At 40.5% G+C, this 12,346-nt stretch overlaps 1 protein-coding gene across 1 annotated transcript in view; it reads left to right on the top strand.

Moving 5' to 3' along the window:
* The window catches only part of GABRR1 (gamma-aminobutyric acid type A receptor rho1 subunit), a 32,943-nt gene extending 28,564 nt beyond the window's left edge, over positions 1-4,379 (top strand). The window contains exons 8-9 of the mRNA XM_029223976.1: positions 1,879-2,075; positions 3,216-4,379. Of these exons, the coding sequence (XP_029079809.1) occupies positions 1,879-2,075; positions 3,216-3,509 (491 nt within the window). The 3' untranslated portion in view covers positions 3,510-4,379. The remainder of the gene's footprint in view (positions 1-1,878; positions 2,076-3,215) is intronic.
* Positions 4,380-12,346: the final 7,967 nt, after the last annotated feature.

Genomic DNA, 12,346 nt, shown 5'->3' with positions numbered 1-12,346 from the left:
CACTTTATTGTAAGCAAATTATTCTTCAATTTATCTCTCCGTTTTTAAAAATTTATTTTCTTTTGGCTGCATTGAGTCTTCATTGCTGCACGCGGCTTTCTCTAGTTGCGGCGAGCGGGGGCTGCTCTTCGTTATGGTGCGCGGGCTTCCCATCGCGGTGGCTTCTCTTGTGGAGCTTGGACTCTAGGCGCGCGGGCTTCAGTAGTTGTGGCACGTGGGCTCAGTAGTTGTGGCTCGCAGGCTCCAGAGCGCAGGCTCAGTAGTTGTGGCGCATGGGCTTAGTTGCTCTGCGACATGTGGGATCTTCCCGGACCAGGGCTCGAATCCATGTCCCCTGGATTGGCAGGCGGTTTCTTAACCACTGCGCCACCAGGGAAGTCCCACATTCTTCAAGTTAAAGTCAGAAAACTAACCAGATTTTAGGAAGTCTCGCTTTTTTAAATTGCTTGTCCAAATTTCTTTTTTTATTGTTATTTTTCCACTTTCTTGCGCATCTATTACCTTTTCCTGTCTTGACTGGTTTCTTCTTCTTACTCATTGATCTGTTGATCAAGTCTTCGTGATCTTTTGCCTTGGTTCACAAAGATAAAAACACCTTATCATTGGTGTCTGTCACTGCTTTCAATCCATAAGGTAACATAGTAACAGCTAATACTAATTGTGAAGTGTTGGGCTGTTTTACATACATTATCCCACTTAATTCGCATAAAAAAAGCTCACGAACTAGCTATTATTATCATTGTTTCACTGACCACCCCCCTACCCTGCCCCCCGTAATTCCTATCCATACTCAAGTCTGAGAATCCCTACTCTACAAGCCTTCCATCAACAGCTATTTGCTATCAACTCTCTTCCCCGCTTTAAATATCGCGCCCACTCCGCACACGGCACCATTGCTAATACGTCCAGGAGCTTCAAGGGAGAGATGACCCACCAGGTTTTAGTGAAATAGGATTGGCGCTGGCCCTTAAGATGACCCCAATCTGCTGTGATTTGGTGTTTGCCAAGCAAATGTTCTGAGCTTAATTTGAAATCTTGGGGAAATTTCCACTGACAGATGCCCTGGCCTTTAACGGTTGTTCTGTAGCTTGAACAGTTACTGTGCTCAATAAATAAACATTCTAGTTTGAAAAATCTGTTTCCCATAAATGAGGTTAACATCATTCTTGGTAAAAATTGACTGAGTCCTCAAGTCAACATGGCAGAATGCGCAGCCAGGTGCAGCATAGTGGGATGGGGCTCTGCCAGAGGTGCCCTGACAGCTGGTAATAGAGGCCCAGGACTGCAAGATTCTACACCAGCAACGAGGGCACAAAGATTAAAATAAAACTTGTGTACCTTTTTCCCCTTTTTTGGAGAAGGAGTTACAAGAAATATACATACCTGCTCATATATGCAATCTTTGTTTTTTTATTCATTTATTTTATTTACTTTTTATTTTATTTACTTTTTATTTATTTACTTGTGGGATCTCAGTTCCCCGACCAGGGATTGAATCCGGGTCAGGGCAGTGATAGCCCAGAATCCTTACCGTTAGGCCACCAGGGAAGTCCCCTGCAATCTTTGTTTTGAGCAATTGAATGGGAAGACCCTGCCAACCTGTCAGGGGCTCTCTGCAGAAGAACAGAGTGATGCAAAGGCTGTGATGAAGATGCAGGGACACAGAGCCGGGAGAGGGTGAGCACGGGGGATGGAGAAACAGGAGAAGCTTCATAAAAGCTAAAACTGGAAAGGTGAGCAGGTGTTTGCTAGACAGAGGGGGCAGGGATGGAGACATTCTAGGCTAGAGGAGCAGCTGGGAGAAAGAACAGAGGCACGAAGCCATCCAGTGGGTTTGGTGAAAGACAAACCCATGCTTCTTTCTCACTGTGTCTGCAGGGATCACCACGGTGCTGACCATGTCCACCATCATCACGGGTGTGAACGCCTCCATGCCCCGCGTGTCCTACATCAAGGCCGTGGACATCTACCTCTGGGTCAGCTTCGTGTTCGTGTTCCTCTCGGTGCTGGAGTATGCGGCCGTCAACTACCTGACCACCGTGCAGGAGAGGAAAGAGCGGAAGCCGCAGGAGAAGGTGACTTTACCATGAGCTGGAGTGTCTGCCCTGGAATGGGCACCTGGACTAGCTCTGGACCCTGGCCAGGCCCAACCTCCTCTGTAAAATGGGACAATGACACCCCCTCCTCCACCTACTTCATGGGTTGGTGTGAAGAGCAAACAAAAACGGTGTGAAATTTACTCTGGGCTTCTTTCATTCATTCAAATATTTATTTGGCACCTACCATATACCAGGAGCTGTTAAGCCAAGCTAACTAAGACGTGGTCCCTTTAATCTTGGTGGTGTTGGTAGTTTACTGATAAAAATAAATGGCAGTTCAACACAGTGGAACAAATGATTTATGAACGTAGAGGTATCATAAAAGAAACTTCCAGGAATTTCTTTTTCCAAGACATTCTTTTTAATAGTGGTATAATAAATGGCTTGGATGTAACATGATTTATTCCCCTATTAATGGGCAGTATAGTTTCCATTTTTTGCCACTATAATAAATGCTTCAATAAACATTACATATATAAACATATATAATATATATTATACATATATATTTATATATATATAAAAGCTTCCAGGGAAACATATCCTCCATTCTAGGAAATTTTCCTCCATATATGACCTCATACATCTCCCATCACTTCCCAGATCATCTTCCCTCCTACCTGGTTTCCCTTTCATCCTCCTGTCTGCAATTCAATGGTTATCTCCTCCAGAAAACTCTAGCTACATAGGAGGAACTATCCCCACAATGCCACACCTTTCAAATTCCCCCCCCCCCCCCCCCCCCCCCCCCCCCGCGCTCTCTCTCTCTCTCTCTCTCTCTCTCTCTCTCTCTCTCTCTCACACACACACACACACACACACATGCAATAATTGTAAACATTTTTATCAGGGCTCATATCAGTTTATGATCTCATGGAGAACATGCCGATTATCTGATCATGAACCTTCTTGTGCATCTCTGATATGACGTGATGTTTCCTAACAGTTGATGGGTTACCTGCTGTTTTAGAATGTTTACTGTGCCACCACCATTATTCCCCCAACCCCATAATAAAAACTAGAAAAAGGCAATGCTCTCCACTAGGCAGCTTCTTTGGAAAGGCTTCTGAGAGGATGCTGAGCTCACATCCCAACGTGCGTCTGCTGTGTCCGCAGCTTCCCTGCACCTGCGGGTTGCCTCAGCCACACGCGGTCCTGCTGGACGGCAGCTACAGTGATGGGGAGGTGAATGACCTGGGCAACTACACGCCCGAGAATGGAGACAAGCCAGACAGGATGATGGTGCAGCTGACGCTGGCCTCGGAGAGGAGCTCCCCACAGAGGAAAAGCCAGAGGAGCAGCTACGTGAGCATGAAGATTGACACTCATGCCATTGATAAATACTCCAGAATCATTTTTCCAGCTGCATACATCTTATTCAATTTAATATACTGGTCAATTTTCTCATAAATGCCTGTAATTCTATAAATTTCACATTCTTCTATATGTACTACAGAAATACCTGAATGATGAAAAATAACTTGTTATGATGAAAAGAAAGTTCACAGTACCCACCCTTCTCCACCTTTCCAAAACTACTGACAAGATACCTACGGTTTAACTTGCACTTACTGACCACCTATTGTGTACACAGCATTATACTCAGTGCTGCAGGTATAAACACCCATAGCAAATGATGACAGGTGTTACTGAGATCCCCTAGAAAAGCACGCTGCCAGTGAGGTGGGCACACTGTGGTTCAACCTCTTTTAGACCCTAAATGCTTATTCATATGAACCATGTCCCTTACGTGAGTGTCATTCTATTCTCTGGACCAAGTGGAACTGGGAAGCACCTAAAGTTCATTTACATGGAACATACATGCACCTAAACCCCACTTTGATCAAAATTCATACTTGTTTATAGCCTCTTACCTATTTTATATGCATCTCCTCATGTTGATTTCAATACAAGGCAATACTAATATTCCTCCTTTCATTTACCTCTTGTGGTTCCTGAGGTTTTACCTCTTCACCAGAAAAGCTCTTTTGATTGGGTGCAATGGCTTCTGACTTGGGTAGGAAATTTCCCTGGCAGGGCAACTTTGAAGAAGAGGGTATATGCATGCATTTTGTCAGTTTTGTCATAGAGGTAACTAGCCTAGAAAACTTGTGTGTAAGTGTTCCCTGTTTAATAGTTACTGCTTCATGGATCTCCACCTTGGAGCATGTCCAAGTTCAAAGTGAAGTCAGTAATGTGATATCTTCACTGAGGAACTTGGGAATAGACTGATTTTTTTCTGCATAAACTTTTCAAGGAAATGCATAATTTGGGACTACCTGTAACTCTTTAGGATGAGAAATACACGGTTTCTGAATTTTGAAAAAAGAAACAGGAGCACATCACTGGTCATCTCCATTTATACTCAGTGAATACCAGCATTTTCTGTGAACCAGAAAACAATGGCCACTGATGTAAGAGCATGGGATAAAGGAGAGTGTTCTATTATTTAAAAAACAAATAGCTATTCATACCATATATCTACAGGATTAACCCCTACCAAACTTATCCCAACAGCATTTGTTTGAAACTCAACTAAATTCTGTACACAGTAATGCCATTTTTATTCCAAAGTTAATTTGACTGATCCCTATACTAAATAATATCATGTTATTTCTTAATGAGGGCTATACTTTAATCTTTAAAAAGACCCAAATTTGCAGAAAGCCTAATTACAAGGCAATCTCCCATTTCTTCCAATAAAAGCTCATCAAAAAAAAAAAAAAGATTTTTTAGCAAACTCTAGTAGAAAAACATAAAGGAATATAGATGAAATAGCTGAACGTCAACTTTTAATATTAAAAAATATTTTTAGAACATTACCTTTTTCATGCTTATTTTATGAAACAATTTCAATCAAACTTCACAAACATCTTTGCCACTTGCTTTGTCCTCATGAGCAAGGCCACTTTAAACCATCTGGCAGGTTCCTGGGGCACGTAATCTGAACTTCCATCTACGCCATTTGGGAAACTCCACCATTCGAATCAACATATAGGATGCTGTATTAGTCTGCTCAGGCTGCCAGAGCAAAGTACCGTTGACTGGGCAGCTTAAACAACAGAAATTTATTTTCTTTCAGTTCTGGAGGCTGGAAGTCCGAGATCAAGGTGTCAGCAGGTTTGGTTTCTCCTGAGGCCTCTTACCTTGGCTGGCAGACGGCCGCCTTCTTGCTGTGTCTTCACATGGCTTTTTTCTCTGAATACATGCATCCCTGGTGTCGCTTCCTTTTCTTTTAGGGACAGTAGTCATGCTGGATTAGAGCCCAGCCCTTATGATCTCATTTAACCTAAATTACCTCTTTAAAGGCCCTATCTTTTAATAAGTTGCACTGGGGGGTGAGGGCTTCAACATACGAATTTGGGGAGGACACAATTCAGCCCATAACAGATGCCCATGGGAATTATTCAGCTGCATAATAGTGATATCCAGTGCATCTTATAGGTATTTACTCTTGATCTTTGCAACATAATCATATACAGTATTGTTTTTTAAACTTATCTTTAAAAGGCTGGTTTACATTGATATCTATACTAGTGATTATGAAGAATAAGTTATTAAATTCATGTTGTTTCTTTGCTATCTTTTCTAGCAATTCTCTCAGGTGACCTCTACAAGCATTTAAAAGTAGCATCGACTGAGGTGATTTCCATGGTAATGTTTCCCCAAGACAGTACTTTGCTCTCAAAGCTATGTAACTGAGAAAGAACTCTGTAATTTGACTTTGTAAAGACCCAAATACAAAGCAACTCCCTTTTCTGATAATTTTGGAGAAAACCTCGCCTTATATGTGGGCATCTATAGTACTTAATCAACTTTTGCTGGCATGACTCGAGAGTAGGAAGATTTGGTTAATAATACTGTCTGGTTAATATGCAGGTACCATATGGCCATATTGAATAATTAATTTTTAAAGAGTTAAAATACTGTAAAATACACTTGACTAAAACTATATCAAAAATAAGTTATTCTCTGTTGGATAGTTCAAAAGGCACTGCAGGAGTCTGAGGGTTTCTTATTATTGTTGTGATACAATGTGGACATCACAAAGACGTGCAGAGTGTTAGCCAAGAGAGCACTGGGGCTCGTCAGACCAGCTTTTATTTCACGGCAATATTCTCTTCCTGTGTTTTATGTTCCTAACCAATATTCTTTAGTTTTTTCATAATTCATATTTCATAGAGAAGTGTAGTGATCCTAGGTTTTAGAGAATAAAAAATGGAAACTACCTAAGTGTCCATTGACAGATGAATGGATAAAGATGTGGTATATGTATTACACAGTGGAATACTACTCAGCCATAAAAAATAACAAAGTCTTGCCATTTGCAACAACATGGGTGGGCCTAGAGGGAATTACGCTAAGCAAAATAAGTCAGACAGGGAAAGACAAATACCGTATGATCTCACATATATGTGGAATCTAAAAACAAGACAAAAACACACAAAAAATGAACAAGCAAAATAAAACAGAACCAAACGGATAGATACAGAGATCAGATTAGTGGTTACCAGAGGGGAAGGGGTTGGGAGGGTGGGAGAAATGGGTGAAGGGGCTCAACCATACGGTGATGGATGGTAACTAGACTTGTGGCGGTGATCACTTTACAGTGTATACTGATGTTGAATTATAATGCTGTACACCTGAAACTTACACTTAAAGAAAAAAAAGGTTAATAACAATGAAACCTCACATTTGTAAAACCCAGTTTTATTAAAAAAAGGAAAAAGTGCTTTCACATTCGCTGTTTCATTTGAAGCTGAATGAGGAAATTTTAAAGGCAGAGAAAGACTGACTGGCATGTATTGATAACATGGCTAACAGGTAGAAGACTCCTAACCCAGTTCTCATTCACCTTATTACAGATAATGGATGAATACTGAACAAGTAAACAAACTGTCACGCACAATACATAAACATTAGTATGAGGGGGCTTCCCTGGTGGTGCAGTGGTTGAGAATCTGCCTGCTAATGCAGGGGACACGGGTTCGAGCCCTGGTCTGGGAGGATCCCACATGCCGTGGAGCAACTAGGCCCGTGAGCCACAACTACTGAGCCTGCGTGTCTGGAGCCTGTGCTCTGCAACAAGAGAGGCAGCGATAGTGAGAGGCCCGCACACTGCGATGAAGAGTGGCCCCCGCTCACCACAACTAGAGAAAGCCCTCACACAGAAATGAAGACCCAACACAGTCAGCCATTAAATAAATAAATAATAAATAAATAAATAAAAATAATAAATAAATAATAAATATAAATAAATAAAAATAAATAAATAGCCAAGCATTTGAAGCCCTTTTTAAAACAACAACAAAAACAAAACATTAGTATGAGGAAATTTTGTTTTACCAGTGGCACCTTTTTATCTATTCCTTCATTCAGCAAGTAATTCTGAGCACCTACTATGTAGCACGCAATGTTCAAGACCAGTGCTTCTTAAACCATCTGTGGTGAAGGACCAGTTTGTTTAATTATTTTATATTTCCAATCCAGTGGAGAATTCCTCACAATCCCAGGTCTGAGCCTGCATTCCACCCTTTAGGAACACGGACTTGTGGGTTTGACCATGGTGCTCAAAACCGTGTGTGGATGTGAGTCACAACGATCACAATAAAGTATGTGGAGAAAGAACAATTTCATTTTGATGTTATTAAGAACAACTGTTACAACTGAGTTTCTGTGTATGGGAAATTCCCATATCTGCAGTAATAAGGAAGCACATTATCCAGTGAGCACACCAATAACGTTAGAATAACACCATTTAGTTAGGTTCAGTATTATCACAATTCTCAAAATAATGGGACGCTTTAACTTTTCAATTTCATATTCTGAATTTAATTTTAATCTATTTTCTTTCAATCATTTTTTAGTATTAGTTCCTTTGTGTGGAAGGAGACATCTTTGATTTTTCTTGACATCAGAGTATTTTATAAACTCTGTTTATTTCAAAAACAATTTACCTATTGGTGAGTTTAGTGGGTTTCAAGTAGCTCTTTTTTAAAAAAATAAATTTATTTACTTACTCATTTATTTTTGGTTGCATTGGGTCTTTGCTGCTGCACAAGGGCTTTCTCTAGTCGCGGGGAGCAGGGGCTAACTCTTCATTGCGGTGCGCGGGCTTCTCATTATGGTGGCTTCTCTTGTGGCAGAGCATGGGCTTCAGTAGCTGCAGCAAGTGGGCTCAGTAGTTGCAGCATGCAGGCCCCAGGGTGCGTGGGTTTCAGTAGTTGCGATGCATGGGCTCAGTAGTTGCAGCGCACAGGCTCTAGAGTGCAGGCTCAGTAGTTGCGGTGCATGGGCTTAGTTGCTCCACGGCATGTGGGATCTTCCCGGACCAGGGCCTGAACCCGTGTCCCCTGCACTGGCAGGCGGATTCTTAACCACTGTGCCACCAGGGGAGTCTCCAAGTGAGGGTTAAACACAACCCTAGTGACTGTGAGATAAAATTCAATGCCTTTTGGGTCTATACGATCAATGTCTGACAGTTTGACTAGTCTGATCAATTGAACAGTAGCTTTGGCATTTTGTAGACTGAACCCTCCTTACTTATCTAAATTTTGATTCTCCAATTTATAAACTTTGTGATTCCCTGGTGGCTGGGGAAAAGCCATTGGAGCAAGAAAACTGGTGTTGGCAACAAATAAAATGTGAATTTTTTGTTGTTGTTGCAATGTAGAACCTAGATAAATATAAGTCCAGAACGTTGTCCCTAAAAATGATGGATTCCAAGGAAAAAGAAATTTTTGCAGAGGTCAACGTAATTGTTTGATAAGGATTAAATAAAGAGTCACGGAAGTTGCTTTAGGAATATTTCCTGGCTACTACAGCAAGATTTCCTTTGAGCAAAGGCCAAGTTTTAAATCTCACTCAGGCATGTTTTAACAGGATTCCACTTGTAATTTTCCAGTAGGTTTCTTTCTTAGAGCTATTGGAGAGCAACCAACTTTAGTATTGCCCAGCTTAATGATACACCCAGAAAAACAGTTCAAGTATGAAAAAATGATAACTTAAAAAATTATCTGAAAATGATAATCTGAAAATTTCTCAGTCTTCACCCCAAATTGGCACCGTTTTCTCATGTTGTGCATCTGAATATAACTATCCTTATTTAAAAATCAATTTCAATATTCTGGCTTTTCCCAAATATACCATGACTACAGCTTAATATGAACTTAGTTAACATAGTTACTGGCTTTGCCGTTACAAATAGTTAACAATCTTTGCACAATGTTATTTAGTTATGAAATACGGCATGACTGTACTCCAATATATCTGGGAGCTAAAATCCAAGGATTTAAGCTACAGTATTACAACTATTTTCCCATTTTGTAATACTGTTCCATAATAAGATTTAATTACCATGGAATTCCTCAAGTTGGAGTTCCATTTTGGGGTAATCACTGCACCTCTTTTTAATTGGGACAAATGCAATTCCCAGAACAGTGCTGGCATTACCTAGGAACATGTTAGGAAAGCAGAATCTCAAGCTCCACCCCACACCCAGTTAGAACTTTTATTTTAACAAGTTCCCTAGGTGAGTCTTATGTGCATTCAAGTGAGCAAAGCACTGAACTAGGTTCGCCTAACCATATGCCTTTGAGTATCATTCACAAAAAGGGATATGAGAGCTGCATTTATACATTAATCAACTCAATATTGTGGACTTACTATATGTGATAAGCACTGTGTTCAGAGCTGTAGCTGAGTTGTTGATCTCATTCAGGTTGGTAAAGAACCCTCCTAAAGTCTACAGCCCTCAAGCACCAAACCCATGTTAAAGAAACACAAATGCCTCTACAAAATAGGAAGAAATGTTTTTCCAGGAATATTTTAAAAATATTCCTCTACCACAAAGCTCAATTGAGTTAAAAATTTTTTTTAATTCGAAGGGAGTATGAATCTGAGTTACCAGAAATTTAAGTACAGATTTCGGAGGTGTATTTCCTTTCTTTTCCACCTTTATTTTGGTGGGGCAGGGGTAATTTGTAAAGTTCAAGTTATAAAAAGCAGAAAAAAACCCATTCATAATCCTATCAGCCATGGGCAAGTATTACTTCTCATCTTTTTTTCTATATAGTTTTATATAGTTGCCATCATATTTTAGATACAAATTGATATAGGTTCTTTTCCATGACATAGTATGACCATTTTTCCTACTAAAAACTCCCTGTATTTTGCAGCCAATAAAATCACTCCATACTATGGATGTACAAGGCAATCTTTTCTTTAACGTGGGATAAAAAATAATACTGTGATGAATATTCTTAAGCATATATTCTTGTCACACTCTAGATACTTCCTCATATTAACAATGAATGTATAGAATGGATGCTGATTTGAGACCAATACTCTTTGTTATGTTGAACAAACTGTGTAGTATAGTTTCAGGTCCTTAGCTTTTTAAGACTTTAAAAATCACAAAAGGTATTAAACTATACCTTAGTGGTATCTGATTCTGTGGAATAGTAACCCACTCAAACTAGCTTAAGAAGAAAAACACAGGAATTGCACAGACATGAAGTAAATAGAGGCAGAGCTGTGCCTGATGAGAACTGCAAAGATTTTAGACAGCTTCTCTTTCTAGGCAGTTACCTTTACAGTTTTCTGGTTGATTGCTTTATTTGCTATGAACAATGTCCTCTGCCCACACATGACATTCAGCTCCAGATTTGTTGACCTTAAAATTCCAGGGCTCATCATCACCTAAATGGCCTCACTTCAATTCTAAATTTCCAGGAGAGCTAATTCAAGAGTCTCTCCACCCTTATCAGAATTCCATTTCAGTTTGTACAGGCCTTCTAGAGAGCTGAAAGAGGGTGAGCTGGCCCTTCAGGAGATGTGAAAGGAATTAGTAACCAGAGCTGGAATTAGATTTTTTTCTACTCAAACTACCCTGAGCTCAATGATGGCTGTCTGCAAATGAGGCCAGAATAAGGATCCTTCACACCGTTAAAAACAAATAAACAAACCCTCCAAATAACCAAAACATCAACAACTGGTTCAACATGAAGAACATGCTTCTGAATATGCAGAAAATATATTTCTTTGGCAGTGGGAATGGATAGATCAGGCCATATATTAATAGGTAATAAGTGTGGTTATGCCATATTGGAGTGAGGACAGAAAACAAGTTTTATTAGTCAAATTATCTGTTATCATCTTAGAATAAGAAATTTGTGCTTTGTGCGTTAATTTCTAAGCCTTTGTAGCTTCTTCCCCTTGATTTTCTAAATTCATTTTTGTCCAACCTTGGATCAATGGAATAAATATTTAGGCCAGAACTTAAAAAGTGGCAGAGAGTGGGTGGGGTAATAGCAACATCAGAAGCTGGGGAACATGGGCTAAAATCTGATTGGAGACACCTACTTTATCTATTGGAGAGATAAAAATCCAAAATAACCGTGGTTGCAATCTCTTTCTGGCTGGGATTTTCTATCACAAACTCTTCTTATATACGTATTTTTTTACAAGGAAGCTTCTCTTAAGAAACACACAACCCACCTAAGTGGGTTTTGTGACTTGGGATAAATGGGCAGAAGCTAAAAGCTTTCTAAAGACAACGGGAGGACTTCCCTGGTGGCGCAGTGGTTAAGAATCCGCCTGTCAACACAGGGTACACGGGTTCAAGCCCCGGTCCGGGAGGATCCCACATGCCATGGAGCAACTAAGCCCGTGTGCCACAACTACTGAGCCTGCACTCTAGAGCCCGTGAGCCCCAACTACTGAGCCCACATGCTGCAACTACTGAAGCCCGTGTGCCTAGAGCCCATGCTCCACAACAAGAGAAGCCACTGCAACAAGAAGCCGGTGCACCACAACGAAGAGTAGCCCCCGCTCGCCACAACCAGAGAAAGCCCATGCGCAGCAACAAAGACCCAACGCAGCCAAAATAAATAAATAAATAAATTTATAAAAAAATAAAACTAAAGACAATGGGAGGTATACCAAACAGTTGCTATGGGTAACCGCTCCATCTCTAAAGAAACATTAGGCTGAACGATAACTTAGTATCCATCACCACTTTCAGAGATTAATGGGGCTTGGACAATAGTTTAAAACTTCAGGCTTCAACTGCATCTAAGTCTACTTCTTCAAAGGTGGCATCCTACCCCTCTATCAAGCTATAAGCAAACTTGAACTCTTTACTCACAATCAAGGGGTACTTAGGTTCACATCAAACTCTTTAAGGTCCTCATACACAACACATGATCCTCCTGCAGGGAATGACTCAGATCAGATGACAAGGCATG

Source organism: Monodon monoceros, unplaced genomic scaffold (genome assembly GCF_005190385.1).
Source record: "Monodon monoceros isolate NGI ecotype Baffin Bay Population unplaced genomic scaffold, NGI_Narwhal_1 Super_Scaffold_15, whole genome shotgun sequence".
NCBI classification, from domain to species: Eukaryota; Metazoa; Chordata; class Mammalia; order Artiodactyla; family Monodontidae; genus Monodon; species Monodon monoceros.
This window is presented reverse-complemented; position numbering and strand designations above follow the sequence as displayed.